This window comes from Elaeis guineensis, chromosome 5 (assembly GCF_000442705.2).
Source record: "Elaeis guineensis isolate ETL-2024a chromosome 5, EG11, whole genome shotgun sequence".
NCBI classification, from domain to species: Eukaryota; Viridiplantae; Streptophyta; class Magnoliopsida; order Arecales; family Arecaceae; genus Elaeis; species Elaeis guineensis.
The window spans coordinates 3,754,564-3,769,670 of NC_025997.2; the positions used below are offsets into that span (position 1 = coordinate 3,754,564).

The following is a 15,107-nucleotide window of genomic DNA, read 5'->3' on the forward strand; positions in this document are numbered from 1 at the left end:
TGTCCGCCATATTTTTGATACTTTGGAAGCACAGAAAGCTGATTATAATATGAAAGTCACTTTCCTAGAGCTATACAACGAAGAAATCACTGATTTGTTAGCTCCTGAGGACCATACTAGATTTACAGAAGATAGACAAAGGAGACCGATTTCTTTGATGGAAGATGGGAAGGGTGGTGCAGTTATAAGGGGTCTTGAAGAGGTGGTTGTCTACAGTGCCAATGAAATTTACAAGCTCTTAGAACATGGATCTGCTAGGAGGCGCACAGCAGATACTTTGTTAAACAAGCAGAGCAGGTACTGTCTATTCCATCACAATCGTCATGGATTCGAAAAATCTCATACAAAATAGTGAACAAGTTGAATTTTTCATGCAGCCGATCTCATTCTGTTTTTTCTATAACGATCCATGTGAAAGAAGCGGCAAGAGGAAATGAGGAGCTCATAAAATGTGGTAGGCTGAACCTCGTCGACTTGGCAGGCTCAGAAAATATATCCCGATCTGGTTCAAGAGAGGTAGCTATTTACAGAAGAACAGCTGGTCCTTTGTAGTGAAGACTTATCTTGCTCTGTGAGATGCCCAATATCAAATGATGTGCTGGGTCTTATGGCAAAGTTGATCTTCTCCTATAGAAGATATTGTTATACCATTTTTCGATTGCCTAAGAGTTAACAGGACTTGGTTTCCTTCCCAGATAGCAGTTTCTGAGCTTGGAGTGCAGTAGAGTGGTTCTTTAGCTGCTATACCTTGTTATGCTTCTCTACTAGCTAATCATTTTTTAGTTACAAGTTCTATTTGACTCTAGCTTCTCAAATTGGTGGTTGTCTTCATTTGTAATTTCCTTTGCATGGCTTCCGAGGTCCACCTGCTTACCCTTTCTCAATCTACTTGGAACCCACGGACTGAATGTTGACAGTTCTAGCAATGCAATGTTCCCACCAATGGATGCCATCCATTATTCACTAGTGCTGAAAATTATATAATTAAATAGATCCCATCACTTTTAAAAAAAGTGCTAGCTAAATCTTAACTTTCCTGAGAGTGTTGAAAAGTTTTAATTGCAGGATGGGTCCATGAATGGATGCCATCCATTATACACACCAGTGCTGAAAATTCTGCAAACAAATAGGTACAGCCATTCTTTAAAATGTTTTTGAACTGCTGAAGTTCCATTTTCTCGATGTAGATGGAAGCTTCTAGGAAGAACTAAACTCCATAAAGTTTTAGATGAAAAGCTGTGAGGTAGGGGTTTTGCTTGGTGAAAACCTCAGTAGTGGTCAGCTGTTAGTTCGAATTTGTTCAATCTGGTGAATAATGCCAATGAAGATGCATGGTTAACAGCCTGGTGTCGTTAAGTAGACTGTACGAATTGTGTTTTGTCTTATATTTTTGTTCCTAATGCTTTGTGTCCATATTGCTTTTAATTGGCATCATGTGTGTGATCAGTTCTTTACTTGGCTAATAATCTGAACATGTGCATAGGCTAGAGGAAGGGAAGCAGGGGAGGTGAACAAGAGCCTATTGACCCTTGGCCGTGTTATAACTGCACTGGTGGAGCATTCTGGTCATATACCTTACAGGTCTTTACGGAACATTCTTAGAGGTTCTTTTTTTTTTGAAAGTTATTGTTAGAGATTCTTTGTGGCCCTTCTGCTGTTTTACTGCCATTTTGGCTTATGTATCATCAATCATTTCAACATGTCGATATTGTCATTTTGAGCAGGGACAGCAAGCTTACTAGATTACTAAGAGAATCCTTGGGAGGGAAAGCAAAAACTTGCTTCATTGCAACGGTGTCTCCATCCATTCACTGTTTAGATGAAACTTTAAGCACACTTGATTATGCATACCGCGCTAAGAGCATCAAAAACAAGCCAGAGGTTTGATATTTCTGTTCTTCCCACATGTTGTTCTCCTGCACACTAGTTAAAGGTGTTATATTCTGCATCTGCAGGCAAACCAGAAATTTTCCAAGTCTGTGCTCCTCAAGGATCTTTACCTAGAAATTGAAAGAATGAAACAAGGTTTGCCGATGCCCTTTCATGCTATAGATATTTTTTTATCATTGTATATTATAACTTACAGACTCACATTCTGATTGATCTATGATAAGATGTGAGGGCTGCAAGAGAAAAGAATGGTGTTTACATTCCTCATGAAAGGTTTGTGCAGGATGAGGCAGAAAAGAAGGTCTTCTCCTTTCAGAAACAAAATGATACTTTGCTTTTGTGCTTCTTTAATATATGGATAATTAGGTATTCATTTCATTGGTTGCTTGTCATCTTAAATGCTCATTTTGTTGCACAGGCAATGAGTGAGAAAATAGAGCATCTAAAGTCTGATCTGGAGCGCAAGACAAAGGTATGATTTTGCTTCCACAGTTCAGTCTGATCTCCATTTTTTATTATTCTGTGGACCTTATTGCTCCTCTATGGCAGCAAGCTGATAGATTTCAAGATCTCTACCATGCTGAAGAAGAAAAGAACTTGGATTTGGAAAGTGAGATTAGCGAATGCAAGGTGACAAAATTGTTCCGCACGATGGTAATTGCCTTATCAATGTGCACATGACCTGTAGTCTCCAAATTTTCCATTTTAGGCAAATTTTGAAAGCAACAAGAACGCCTTCCTAGATCTTCAAGAAACTTATGCGAGAACCAACACGATGCTGAAGGAAAAGGAGTTCATCATATCAAAATTACTACATTCTGGTAAGCAAAGCTAGAACAGTCAGACCAGGAGAGTTCGTTGATAGACAACCTCTGATTTCTGCATTTTTTTTCCCCAACATCAAACAGAGAGTGCGATTCTAGAACATGCAAAACAGCTACGCAGCAGCTTGGAAAATGCATCAGAAGATATGTCGATGCTCCTGGCTAAACTTGGTAAGATTCTGTTTTATCTGATTAGCCAAGAATCTGTTGAATATATTCCCAAGTGTGTTCAACTTTTACTAATAATGATGCATTATTGTAGAACGCCAGTCAAAAATTGAAACAGAAAACCAAGGGTTGATTCTGACTTTTGGCTCTCAGCTTGATCAGAACCTAAAATCCTTACATGAGATAGTGATAGGATCAGTTTGCCAACAGCATCAACTATTGAAATCCATGGAAGAGCATGTCAACTCATTCATCGCGACCAAGTGCGAGGTAAAAGATGACATTGTGGTATCATATCTACCATCAAATCTGTGCATTGTTCCCAATGCTTATGTTGATATGCTTGTGTTCAGGCAACCAAATGCTTGGAGTTGAAAATTGAGAAAATTAAAGATTCATATACTTCAGGAATTTTGTGCATGAAGGAGCTTGCTACTGCACTACAAAAGAAAGCCTTCTCAGACATAGAGGAGATGAAGTTATCAATTTCTGCACAGATGATGGCTGTTGAGAATGTATGGTTTGAAAGAAGAGAATATGTCATATGTTGAAGACACCACTGCCTGCAATAGAAGCAATTGACTGACCAGATGTTCTGCTTTATGCTTTGCAGTTTCTGGTCACTGCAGCTTCAGAGGCTGAGCAGGTCCTTACTGATACCCAGAGATCCCTTGCAGAACAAAAAAAGCTGCTGGCCTTTTCAGCTCAACAACAAGAGGCGGTATATTTTCTTCGACCTGCATAGTTTATAGTTCACATGCTGCAGACTATGCTAAAAGCTTGTTGGAAACTACAGGGACTGCAAAGGAGTCTTGTTTCAACACAAGCTATTTCGAAGACAACAATCAATTTCTTTAATGATCTAAGGATCCGGGCCACAAGGCTCACGACACTTCTTGAAGAGAATCGATTGGAAAAATCACATCAGTTAGCAGCTTTTGAGGAGGCATTTAAGGTGAGAAAACAAACAAAACAGGATGGTTTGCTCAGAGACATGACCAACTAATTGTTTGAATTTTGCTCTTTAGGAATTGTCTGCTAAAGAAGAAAAGGTTGCTCTGGAAAAGATTGCTGAGATATTGACAACCTTGACAACCATGAAAGCGAAGATGGTCTGTATATCCTTTGTTTTAACCAAAAAGAACACAAGTGATCCTTGGTCTGGAGTGAGTAGATAACCAAGCACCATGTGTCTCATCTCTTTTATATAAGCAGGTCTCAGAGGTCATTGGTAACATGAATCACACATGCATTGAAGCAAATAAGAGGCTGCAACTAGAGATGTCCGGCATGCATCAGGTTTCAGATAATGCCGTAAAGGAGTGGATTGCATATACCGAAAAGGTTGAAAACCAATTCCAGGAGGATACATGTTCAACTGCCAAAATCAAAGCTACTACAGAAGAAACTCTTTGGCATTGGTATATTTCTAAGACAACTACATGGCAATTTACTGCTGATTTTCAAATGCTATCATTCAAATTTTACTCCTGCTAGATTATCCTACCATATGTTTGTATTTCTTGTATGCAGCTTAGAGAAAATGGGTCAGTCTATGCATCATTGGAAGAATGTTCAGTTATCTGTGAATCATCTTGATAACGATTATGCTGCAGAAATTGAGATTTCTGCAGAGTAAGAAATGTTCCCTAGTTAATATATTTACCAATGTTTAGTAAAGTTTATGCATTTGTTCTCTACTTAAATCATGTTATATCCTCTTTTCTTGGTGACAGAAAAAGGAATCAGGAAAATAACAGTATTCTTGAAGAAGTTGTGTCAGCATGCTCTCAAGCTGGCGTACAATTTGTTGAAGGAACCTGTGACCTGCTGGCCACTGCTAAGAGTAATTATGTCCTCCTTTCTCATGATTTTTTGATGCTTGACGAGATGATTTGTTTACCTCATCCAGTCGTTTGCATATTGCCAGATTCACTTATGGTGGACCATGAATCTAGAAAGGAAATGGAATTAATGTCAACAGTTTGCTCGGATCATCTAAAAACCATGCAGGACAACCACACCAGGAGGATCAGCGGTATCAGAAGTTTGGCGAAAAAATGCCTTTTACATGATTACTTGGTATGCTTGCAACTTTCCTTCCCATATCAAAGTTCTGATATGCAAACTAATGACAAGGTTATCATTGACTTGATGAATCCACTAGAATTTCCATAAACCTTTTCTGGTCAGAGAGTTGATGTTATAGTTATCAAGGGATTGCTTGGATTATCCTAACCCTCACATGGCTGCAAAATATAACTTGTAGGAATAATAATTCATTCAGCTATGAAAGGAAGTAGAGAAGGTAAGTGAGAAGGATCAAAGGCTGCTGATCTTGCAGTCTAAATTTGTGCATTAACACTTTAATGCCATTTAAATGGGCTGTGATATTTGGCTTACATATGTAGCTGGGAATTTCATCTAAGATAGTATATCAGGAACCTCTGTGCCACTCCAGCTATAATACCTATTATATATGCAGAGGATATCCCCTCAGATAATCTGGGCATCCATACCAGTGATGAATTATCTATGTATTCCCCCTTTTAGATTCTTTCAGCAGTGATATTTGGTTCACTGTTGATGCTAAGGCAAAACAATGGAACTTTTTTCACATATGCTGTGTTTATTTTCGATTAAACATGCTGTTTTTATTTGTTTGTGCGCTTCATGTTTACGTTTCCAATTCTGAACCTTCAATGTGCTTAACAAGGCTAGCATTTCAATATTTGTTCTTGTTGGCATCACCTTTCATTAACATGTAAGCTTAGAGAGCTGAAATTTTAGAAAATTTGACTTGTGATAAATGGCTTGTTGATGAACAGGTTGATCATCCAACTAGTAAGACACCTTTGAGGCAGTCGATCAATGTACCAAGCTTGGCATCAATTGAAGAACTAAGGACATCTCTATGTGACCTGGTTTCGGAATTTAAACCAGAGAACATACTGAAAAGGGATTCTGAAGGAAAGCAGCAGCTGTATCTATCCAAGCAAACCTCAAGGAGTCCACTTACACCTCTCAATTGATATGAAAAAGGAATTTTCGGAATAGTATCACAACCCTTGTTGCTATAGGGTAGTATATCACTACATTACCTGATGATCAGATCATCAGCTGATGGCAGTCTCTTGTGATATTAGGCTACAAGATTTGCCCCTTCTGGCCCTTCGTACTGTGCAAAACACTTGGAAATATGTAATCATGCAGCTTCCCCTGTCAATGCATCATTGGATTTGTTCACAAACAAACAAGCAAGGAATGGAGAATGGGAAAATTGATGGGGAAATCTGAAGATTTGATGATAAAGAGTGTTTTAACTTGTGTTTACAGCATGAAGAAAGAGCTCGAAGATTGGTTTGTAGAAAATGCCTTCTCTTGATGCTCCTACTGTAATTAAGATTGTTTAATGAAGGCTTCCTGTAGCATTTCATCATGAATCCTATTATAACACATGCTGATTTGGCAAAGCTATTCCGTTTGTTAATGCACAATTCAGGTAAATTGCCCGTGGATTTCACCTTTTTTTTGCCTTCTTCCCTCTCGAATGGAGCCGATTGCTTTCATGGGCCAGTTACGAGTAGGCCCGCATATAAATCTACAAATGGGCTGCTTCCGAGCTGCGTTTATGGTACAGTGAGGATATGAGGTGATACGTTTATCATAGCTTGCACTAATGGCCGTAGCCTTGAAAGAGGAGCTTCAAATACCTGGAGCTACCCAACATAAGGCTAAGCTGGTCCACAAAATCCAAGAAAAAAGAAATTATGTGCAATAGTTCACTACAAGTAGGTCTTTTTCGCATGTGGAGAACCATTTGGACCAAGTCTGATCAAATATTTCACTGTAGTTGAGCTGAGGCAACAGAGGAGCTCTCGGATATATAGCTTGGTTAACATGGTGAATGTTCTTCGACCGTTTTATCATTTTCTTTTCTGATGAAAGATTGGATAAGATCACAACCAAAATAATCAAGAAAGTTCTTATATTGTTTATATGACCTAGTTAATCTTTATATACCATTTTGGTTCAAACAATATGGCGTGCTATATTGATAGTATTTATAGGAAGTATTTTTATTGATGTGAAAGATAGAGAGAATAATGAATAAGAAGAAAAAAAAGAGAAAAGAGCAGGAGCATAGAATATTTATGTGGCTTGGTCTATTCACTTGTTAAGACGATGTAAAAACTTCATTATAGAAAACGGAACATTATAAAATACGAGATTTCCTTGCAATCATTAGATTCTAATACACCTAATCTCTAGAACACTTAATCACTCTCTTCTTTTAAGATTATAAAAGATATCTATAGAATAAGTTGATTTAAATCCAAACTAGTGGTCTACAATAATCAGGTTAGTTTGGCCTGTGCTAGCTCTATATCTGCATCCCTAGCTAACTAATCATGTGATCCAAACAAAGTATAGCTGCCAAGGTAAACCTTTTTCTCTCCGTTTCACTCGCTTTGCTCGTTGTAGTACACTCCACTCTCTTTCCTTGGTTCACTCCGGGAAAGAAATAATTGTTTTGCTCTTCTAGAGCTTGTAAACGAAAGACATACTCAACATCTATCTTTCCCATTTCTCCATATTCTCCATGGAACAACACATTTGGTGTCTCTTCCTGATTCTTAAAGGCACGCCTACTATGGTAGAACATAGCCAAGCCAAGACGGACAAAGAGGTTATAACTAACCTCTTTCAAGGCTATCTTTGCTCACTGTCTTTCCCTTTCATGGAAAGAAAATGTGGGAATGCTCCAGGACCTGATGGTGCCCTCCGACGCTGCCCCCGCTACTGTATTTAGTAAGTTAATCTCTTGCACTGACGTTTATATCTATTCATTCATCCTTATTCATTCGTTTCCTAGAGGGGCAATGCGGTTGATCTGGTTGTTCCTAATTCTTAAAGCCATCAAGCACACCCTTGATTTAGTTAGACATGGTCAAGTTTAAGGGGGAAAAAAAATGGGGTTGCAACCAAACCCGTTCGACACTATTGACAATTATGGGTTTGCTGCCCCCTTCATGGACTTGTCCTTTAGCATCCGTCTACAGTAGTTTCCCATGAATCAAACAAGCACTTGATGTCCCATTGACACCATAAAAAGAGTTATCCTCGCACCGACCGAGGACTAGTGCAAACTGCCACACACTCATATGTAAGGGTGGCAAGAGAAGACACCCATCAAATTGCCTCTTATTCTTCCACCCTCCTATCGATGACATAAACGAGAAGGTATCCAAGCAAAAGCAAGAAAAAAACAAAGGCCAGGGGGTGGTGTGAAAGGGATAATATAATGGAAAGGTGCAGCTAGCAAGGCTATAAAGGGGAAGGTGAAGATGATAAAAAAAGATGAAGTGGGCTGCCCACAAATTGGTGGTATCCACGTCACGGTGCCCAGTCTTTTGGCTACTCCGCACTTCCATGGATCCATCTCCACTGGCCCCTGTACTCCTCTCGCCACCCTTTCTCTTCTCCCTTTGTGTTTTCTTTTCGAGGAGCCTCCTTGGGGCCGTACAGAGCCAGGTAGTGCGTCAACATCTTCGTGACACCACCTTTCCTTCGCTAAGATTTCCAGAAGCTCGCGCACTGACCACTCTGCGTTGCTGGATAATGATAAAAAGCCATTTCTCACGTAAGATGAGTGAAGAATTCAACTACCAAGAGAGCAACATGACATGATTAGAATCTAATGGCTCGAAGAGAAGCAGGCACCTTCTGCTTCACCTTCGCTGTCGAAGCTGATATGGATGGGTGAACAGCATTGAACACTGCCACCATGGCTCAGCAAATAGAGCTCCCAGGGCAGGTGTGTGGACTTGGATTGGATTTTGTTATTGGAGGCATCACATCAATCTGATAAGAGACTTAAATTTTTGATGCGAGGATCTAATTTCAGTACAACATTTTGTACAATGCACGGATGAGGTGCGTTGTGATGGAAGCCATCATGGCCATGATTCTTACGTCGTTCTCATGTCCGTGAGAGAGAGATTAAGTGGAGAGAACTGTACATAGTGTTGCGTTTCAATGCTCCATGTCAAACAGCGTGGCGACGTTAATTGGAGGCCCCCTTAATTTCTTCCTCGAGGCTTAGATAAGCTAGGCCTGTCCAATTCTGATGCTGATACTACCACCAGTAAATGAGGAATGTCTATATGGTCACAGTAGGCCCAGAAGAAAGTTCTCTTTCATTATCCATGTATATCCATATAAGAAAGAGCACTCCACTAGGAAAATTTGTGCCGTCGCTCTCTGCCTCAAAAGCTAATGATCAGTAAATGAGCACCAATGAGAGGCTGCCAAGATTTTTTTCCCACATCGTTTGAATCTTTTCCTCCAAATAGCATAACTATTCTATTGTCGACCGAAGTAATTACTTGGTTACTAGTGTAAGCACGTTGCCTTACTGTGGCTATCGGCCACCACCCTGGTTTGAACCTGAGACCTCCCAGCCAGAAAGGTGCCAATATTTAACCCAGAGATTGACCCTCATACCAAGAGGACTGCAGGGAAACTTGAAAAAGATTTTCCTCCATTGTAAAATATTGGCTGGATGTCGCTTATTAGCGAGGTCGAATTTAAATGAGGGTTTTCGACTCTCAAAGCAGACAGTGACTTCAGAGTGTGAAATCAGAAATTTTGACAGCAAGCTAAGAACTGCTCAAATCTACTACGTACAACTGAACAGCGTTGAGTGAATTGGGTTAGGTTAACCTTCTTTCTTTATAGCTTAGTTGCAAAATGTGCTTGTCACGGTAAGTGGGGCAGTCATTATCACTTGGCCAACCAAAGATGACCTCAGGTATTACCTATGGACAATCAACACTTTCCTGCGGTTGCCTCATGTTTTCCTCCTCTTAAGGCCCACAAAACCGTATCCAGCCTAGGTACTCAAGATTGGATTCTATTACACTATTGGCATATATATGTTACTCTAAATGAACTTCCACCTTTCTTCACCCTTTTCTCTAATATGAACTCACAACTTGAGCACTTTCTTGTTCAGACAAAAATGAATGTCAGCTAGATTGTCAATTTTATTGCGGGATATATCATACCGATCTAGATGGATATTTCAATAGGATCTGTCTGAAAATTTCGTAGGAATTAGATTTCTCGGTCGATATATTTAGCTTACATTTTCTAAGAGACTACCTAAATCTAACTTAGATTCTAGCTTTCAAGTGGTAGGAAGAAAAGAATATCTATAGAGATCTTTTTTTTTTTTTCCTTTCCCAAGCATTTGCGTTGAATGGATTTTAGTTGATATAAGATTATGTTTAATTGAACAGTCCAATCCATAAATTTTATAGAATTTTTTGTTCAATTTTATAGGAATAGCTAAACAGATCCTAAATGTTAACTCTTTCCTGTCCAATAAAGAAAAGCTAATATTTTAGATTTTCTAAATTTTCTACGGCATGTGTGTTTAACTGGCACATAAGAAAAATTTGAAAAAAAGGAAAGGAGAAAAAAATATTTGAGTGGAGATCGGTGCATTATGTGCACTACCCATCATGTAATGGACAGCCGCATGCGGCTGCGCATGACTTACGTTCATGTGTGGCCATCCATCGCATGATGAATGGTGCACATGATACACCGTGTCATGCGGTGCACCGCAGGTGATCCGCGCTCCAAGTACTTGGGTCCTCGCGCGCAGTAATTGTTTGAGTCCTCCAAGGCGTACGAACTCTCAAGGACACGGATGGCCCAGAACCAAGGAGAATTAAACCTTATGTGTCCATTTCATCACCCACAACTCAGTACCGGGCTACTAAACTTGTACCCTGGAGTACTACTAATCACGGGACATTAACAAGGATATCTCATGTCATAAAGGCCTAAGTGATGTCCAAGATTAAAAAAATTTAGCATGACATCACGGGCCACGTTGGTGGTGCCTATAAAAGGAGTGGAGCGGGCACCAAAGCTATCAAACTATTCCGCATCAGGAAGTGGTGTGGTAGCTGGCCAAAAAGAAGAGCTTTGGAAGGCATTGCGAAGAAAGGGGAGAAGAGAAGGGAGAGGTAAGGTGATGGTGAAAGAAGAAACCAGAAAGGGCCCCTGGACGGAGCAGGAAGACCTCCAACTTGTATGGTTTGTGGGGTTGTTTGGTGAACGACGTTGGGATTTTTTGGCAAAGGTATCAGGTTTGCGCGGTGGCGGGTGCTAGGTAGGATTACTTGGGCCATAGGGGAAGGTAGCGGAAGTTACTGGTTTAACCTGTGTGGTTTCATTTTGTAGGTCTCAATAGAACAGGAAAGAGTTGCAGGCTGCGTTGGGTTAACTACCTTCACCCCGGTCTCAAACGCGGCCGCATGACTCCTCAGGAGCAACACCTTGTGCTTGAACTCCATGCCAAATGGGGCAATAGGTTTGATCCACTCATATAAATACCTCCACTTCAGCTCTTCCTACAAATCAGATTTCTTAATTCTCTTTAATTTATTTTGATTGATTTAGGTGAAATTTACTTTTTTTATTTTTTCTAAAAAAAAAAAGGACTGCTACTATACGCTCTACCATACGCTTCACGTGTGCTTCGGTAGCTGTATATCCATTGAAATGATTTGTGTACGCTCGAAACATATGATCGGTGGTGGTGGTTTGCTGCTGCTTGAATTCTTAATATATAGACTAGGTTTGCTTGCAGATGGTCTCTTATTGCTCGGAAGCTACCGGGCCGCACCGATAATGAGATTAAGAACTACTGGAGGACCCATATGAGAAAGAAAGCACAAGAAGGGAAGAGAAGCGCATCCTCTCTATCGCCTTCATCGTCGTCGTCGAGTAACCTTTCCTCCTCTCTCAGTGATCCTCCATTGGAAGAAATTGACGTCGAGAAGCACGAGCGGGATGGTATGATAGAAGGTACCTCTGTCATGACCGTGACTGGATTGGAGGAGAATGGCGAAGGTGTGAAGGGTTATCCCATGGACCAGATTTGGAATGACATCGCTACGTCAGAGCTGGTCAGTGACCTGAGCTTCGAGGGATACAAGGATGAAGCTGGCGATTTTTCATGCCCCCCGGTATCCTCTCCTATTTGGGACTACTGTTCGGACTCACTTTGGAAGATAGATGACGACGAGTTCAAAACGTTCGCTCCCATGGCAGACAACACGATCAGGGAATCCTAGGAAGGACCACCAAGCTCACCTCTAGCTCTTTGTACCCCGGTCCGTAATAGTAAAACGTTTAATAGGTTAGTATCATCTATCTTGTAAGATTTTAGTATGATCATAAATAGAACCTGTTGTTGTATGTGACATCATCTCATGTGCTACTCCATATATGGCAAGTACCCCGTTAGCACTGTAACAGTTTATCTCCCTGTTTAATTGCTATATGATAGGGTTTCTTATTAAACCGTTGTTCTTCGAAGCTCGTCTTCCTAAGAAAGGTTTCTCGCAGACTATAATTGATATATATCTTCTCTATGAAAGCGTCATCAAACACACCGACTGAAGAAATCTGCATCATATATTTTTTTTTGGCGAGAAAAAGATTGTTAATAGCAAGCAACTGTAAGATAAATGGAGATCTAAGACACCTAATCAGCTTCGTTCCATGTTGAGCATTAAAATATGTGGCAGAAATTGTCAAGTCATGCATGATTGGAATCGGTCAGGAGTCTTAATCGTAGTTGGTGGTGGGCCGATACACAACCGTCTTATGATTTGGGTTGGATGGTTTGAGACCCTTGTCAAAAGGTTTCAGACATACTAGAGCCACCACCTTCCACTTCCAAGTATCACTCAGGAACATGAAGTATGGTCAACCAAAAAGAAATAGAGACACCTCATATTTGGTTGAAGTTTAAAAAAAAAAAAAAAATGAAAAAGTAGCATTCCCATGAAAATAAGATTCCCTCATTTCATAGGAAGGAAAAATCCATACGGAATATAATAATTGGGGTCATGTTTTGTTTTTCAAATATATCCTTAAGCGTTTAAATAGAAATGCGATAAGATTCTTTTTCTTTTATTTAGAGTATAACAGATATTTTATATAATTTTTTTAAAAAAATAAATGTTCAATTAAATATAGGTTATTCTGAAATGTGTCATTTTTTAATGATCAATCAAAGACATCAATTTTTCAGAAAAAATATCATGGTGAGAAATTTTTTTTTCTATGAATCAAACAAATTTTTAAAACAAATTTTCATTAAAAAGGCTAGGAGGATGCGCCTCACAGCTGAAAGGTGCTGTAAGGCTGTCCTCCAAAGAGAGCACAAGGTTTATTTCATTCCAAAACGAATCCAACAGCTTTCTTCTACGCCGATGTTATAGAAGTTATTATCCGAACTTAGAAAGCATGCACGCTTGTACCCTCTTACTTTAGTCCTATTTTTTTCTCCCATCAAGTGACCTTCTGAGAAGGAGCTTAAGAAGGTTGGTGGAAGGGCTTTCTTTCTTATTGTTTTCTTCGTCAAGTAGGACCCAACAAGGTACCAGATCTAACAGGGGGCTGAGGAAAAGAAACGGCACGAAACAGACCCGCGCTAGACTGGACCTCATCGATTAAACAAATAAAAAGAGAGAGGTTTAAATAGGATTTTGGTTCAGGAAGTGGTTGCGGGTCATGCAAGTTGGGAAGGGCAGTTAAAAAAATAGATAAAACAAAAGAATAGCGATAGGGAAGTACTCCGATCCAAGGGATAAAAGCGACGCTTCCTTTTCGGCTGGGGGTGGCCCTGTTTTCTGATTACTCTAGCATTATCCTCGGATTAAAATAGAGCTAGTGCTTCGCCGGCCAGACCCCATCTACCTTTACCATTTTAGAATGGCGGCAAACCTGCGTCTCCTTGACAGCACCCATGCCTACACCCTCCCACCAGTACATGAGCTGCACGCAAGCGAAATGACCATGAAACGCGATGGGATCCGATAGAGTGTTGGATTTGATATTGATATGGCACATAAATTAATCGTTTTATCATAAATAAATATATAATAAATAATTTTATAAAAATTTAAATTTTCAATAATTACATTTTTACTATCTTTGCTATTAAAAAGAATCTAGAAATGAAATGATATTGTAGTAGATTTATATCCAAATAAAGACAATAGATGATGGTTCATAATGAGGAAATAATATCTCATTCCTTGATTTCCACCTCCAACTATAACAGATTCTTTCTCCGTACCTATATAAATAGGATCAAAAAATTTAAAAAAAGACAGACTTTGAAAAAGAAAAACTCCCACAACTCAAAATTTTTATGGTGAGAGGCTCATGAGCCCCCATCCATCATATTCTTTTTTTTTTTTTTAATGCAGATCCATAAATCACCAGAAATTCGAAAAAACTGAGAAGGCTGAGAAGGTCGAAAAAATTCGAAAAAGATGAAAAGACTGGCAAGACCGATAAAGATGAAAAGATCGAACTAGTCTAATTCATCAGAAGGCCGAGTAAGTCGACCTCATCAGAAGGCCGAAAAAGTCTAACCTCATCAGAAGATTGAGTAAGTCGACCACATTAGAAGGCCGAGAAAATCGACCTCATCAGAAGACCGAGAAAGTCTGACTTCCTCAGAAAATCGAGTAAGCTGATCTCATCAGAAGGCCGAATAAGTCGACCTAATCAGAAAGCCGAGTAAGTTGACTTCATCAGAAGGTCGAGAAAATCCGATCTCATTAGAAAGCCAAAAAAATCAGACCTCATCGGAAGGCCGAGCAAGTCATCTTATCAGAAGGCTGAATAAGTCGATCTCATCAAAAAATCGAGTAAGTCGACCTCATCAAAAGATCGAGAAAATTTGACTTCATCAGAAGATCGAGTAAGTCGACATCATAAAAAATTTAAGAAGATCAAACTCGTCGGAAGATCAAGAAGGCCAAAATGAAAAGAGATAAGGCTATCCAAATCAGATTAATCAGAATAGGGTAACATTTTATACTATAATTCTTTATTATAATCTCATTATTCATGTTCTTCCAAAATTCGATTTGACTTAAGCATCGAAGGATCATGTCGGAGCTAATCCGATGAGCTTTTTCATCTCTTTGTGTGCAGATCCACAACTCTAAGATATATTGTATTTCACCATCGTGGATCAAACAATATCCTCCTGATGGTCCTAGCCCGATCGGATTTTGACAACAACAGGTATCAAAGAAGGATTAAACAAAATGAAGACTATTTTAGCTCATTTATTTTACTTTAATAAATGAGCAAATGAGATGAGCAAGAGGAGATATG

At 39.5% G+C, this 15,107-nt stretch overlaps 2 protein-coding genes across 3 annotated transcripts in view; both read left to right on the top strand.

Moving 5' to 3' along the window:
- Positions 1 to 6,319, top strand: part of LOC105044553 (kinesin-like protein KIN-5B) — a 7,736-nt gene extending 1,417 nt beyond the window's left edge. For both annotated transcript variants that reach the window (XM_019850410.3, XM_010922483.4), the window contains exons 5-24: positions 1 to 297; positions 378 to 516; positions 1,484 to 1,581; positions 1,725 to 1,881; positions 1,956 to 2,025; positions 2,115 to 2,191; positions 2,309 to 2,362; positions 2,440 to 2,520; positions 2,600 to 2,711; positions 2,799 to 2,885; positions 2,977 to 3,152; positions 3,236 to 3,397; positions 3,496 to 3,603; positions 3,679 to 3,837; positions 3,911 to 3,994; positions 4,098 to 4,303; positions 4,416 to 4,517; positions 4,619 to 4,728; positions 4,813 to 4,964; positions 5,711 to 6,319. The exon at positions 1 to 297 is cut by the window's left edge and continues 41 nt beyond it. In XM_019850410.3, the coding sequence (XP_019705969.2) occupies positions 1 to 297; positions 378 to 516; positions 1,484 to 1,581; positions 1,725 to 1,881; positions 1,956 to 2,025; positions 2,115 to 2,191; positions 2,309 to 2,362; positions 2,440 to 2,520; positions 2,600 to 2,711; positions 2,799 to 2,885; positions 2,977 to 3,152; positions 3,236 to 3,397; positions 3,496 to 3,603; positions 3,679 to 3,837; positions 3,911 to 3,994; positions 4,098 to 4,303; positions 4,416 to 4,517; positions 4,619 to 4,728; positions 4,813 to 4,964; positions 5,711 to 5,914 (2,635 nt within the window). In that variant the 3' untranslated portion in view covers positions 5,915 to 6,319. The remainder of the gene's footprint in view (positions 298 to 377; positions 517 to 1,483; positions 1,582 to 1,724; positions 1,882 to 1,955; positions 2,026 to 2,114; positions 2,192 to 2,308; positions 2,363 to 2,439; positions 2,521 to 2,599; positions 2,712 to 2,798; positions 2,886 to 2,976; positions 3,153 to 3,235; positions 3,398 to 3,495; positions 3,604 to 3,678; positions 3,838 to 3,910; positions 3,995 to 4,097; positions 4,304 to 4,415; positions 4,518 to 4,618; positions 4,729 to 4,812; positions 4,965 to 5,710) is intronic.
- Positions 6,320 to 10,770: 4,451 nt separating this feature from the next.
- On the top strand, positions 10,771 to 12,280 carry LOC140857820 (myb-related protein MYBAS1-like). The gene is made up of 3 exons (XM_073257012.1): positions 10,771 to 11,047; positions 11,142 to 11,271; positions 11,551 to 12,280. The coding sequence occupies exons 1-3, from the start codon at positions 10,771 to 10,773 to the stop codon at positions 12,035 to 12,037; spliced, it is 894 nt and encodes a 297-aa protein (XP_073113113.1). The 3' UTR covers positions 12,038 to 12,280.
- The last annotated feature ends 2,827 nt before the right edge of the window (positions 12,281 to 15,107 follow it).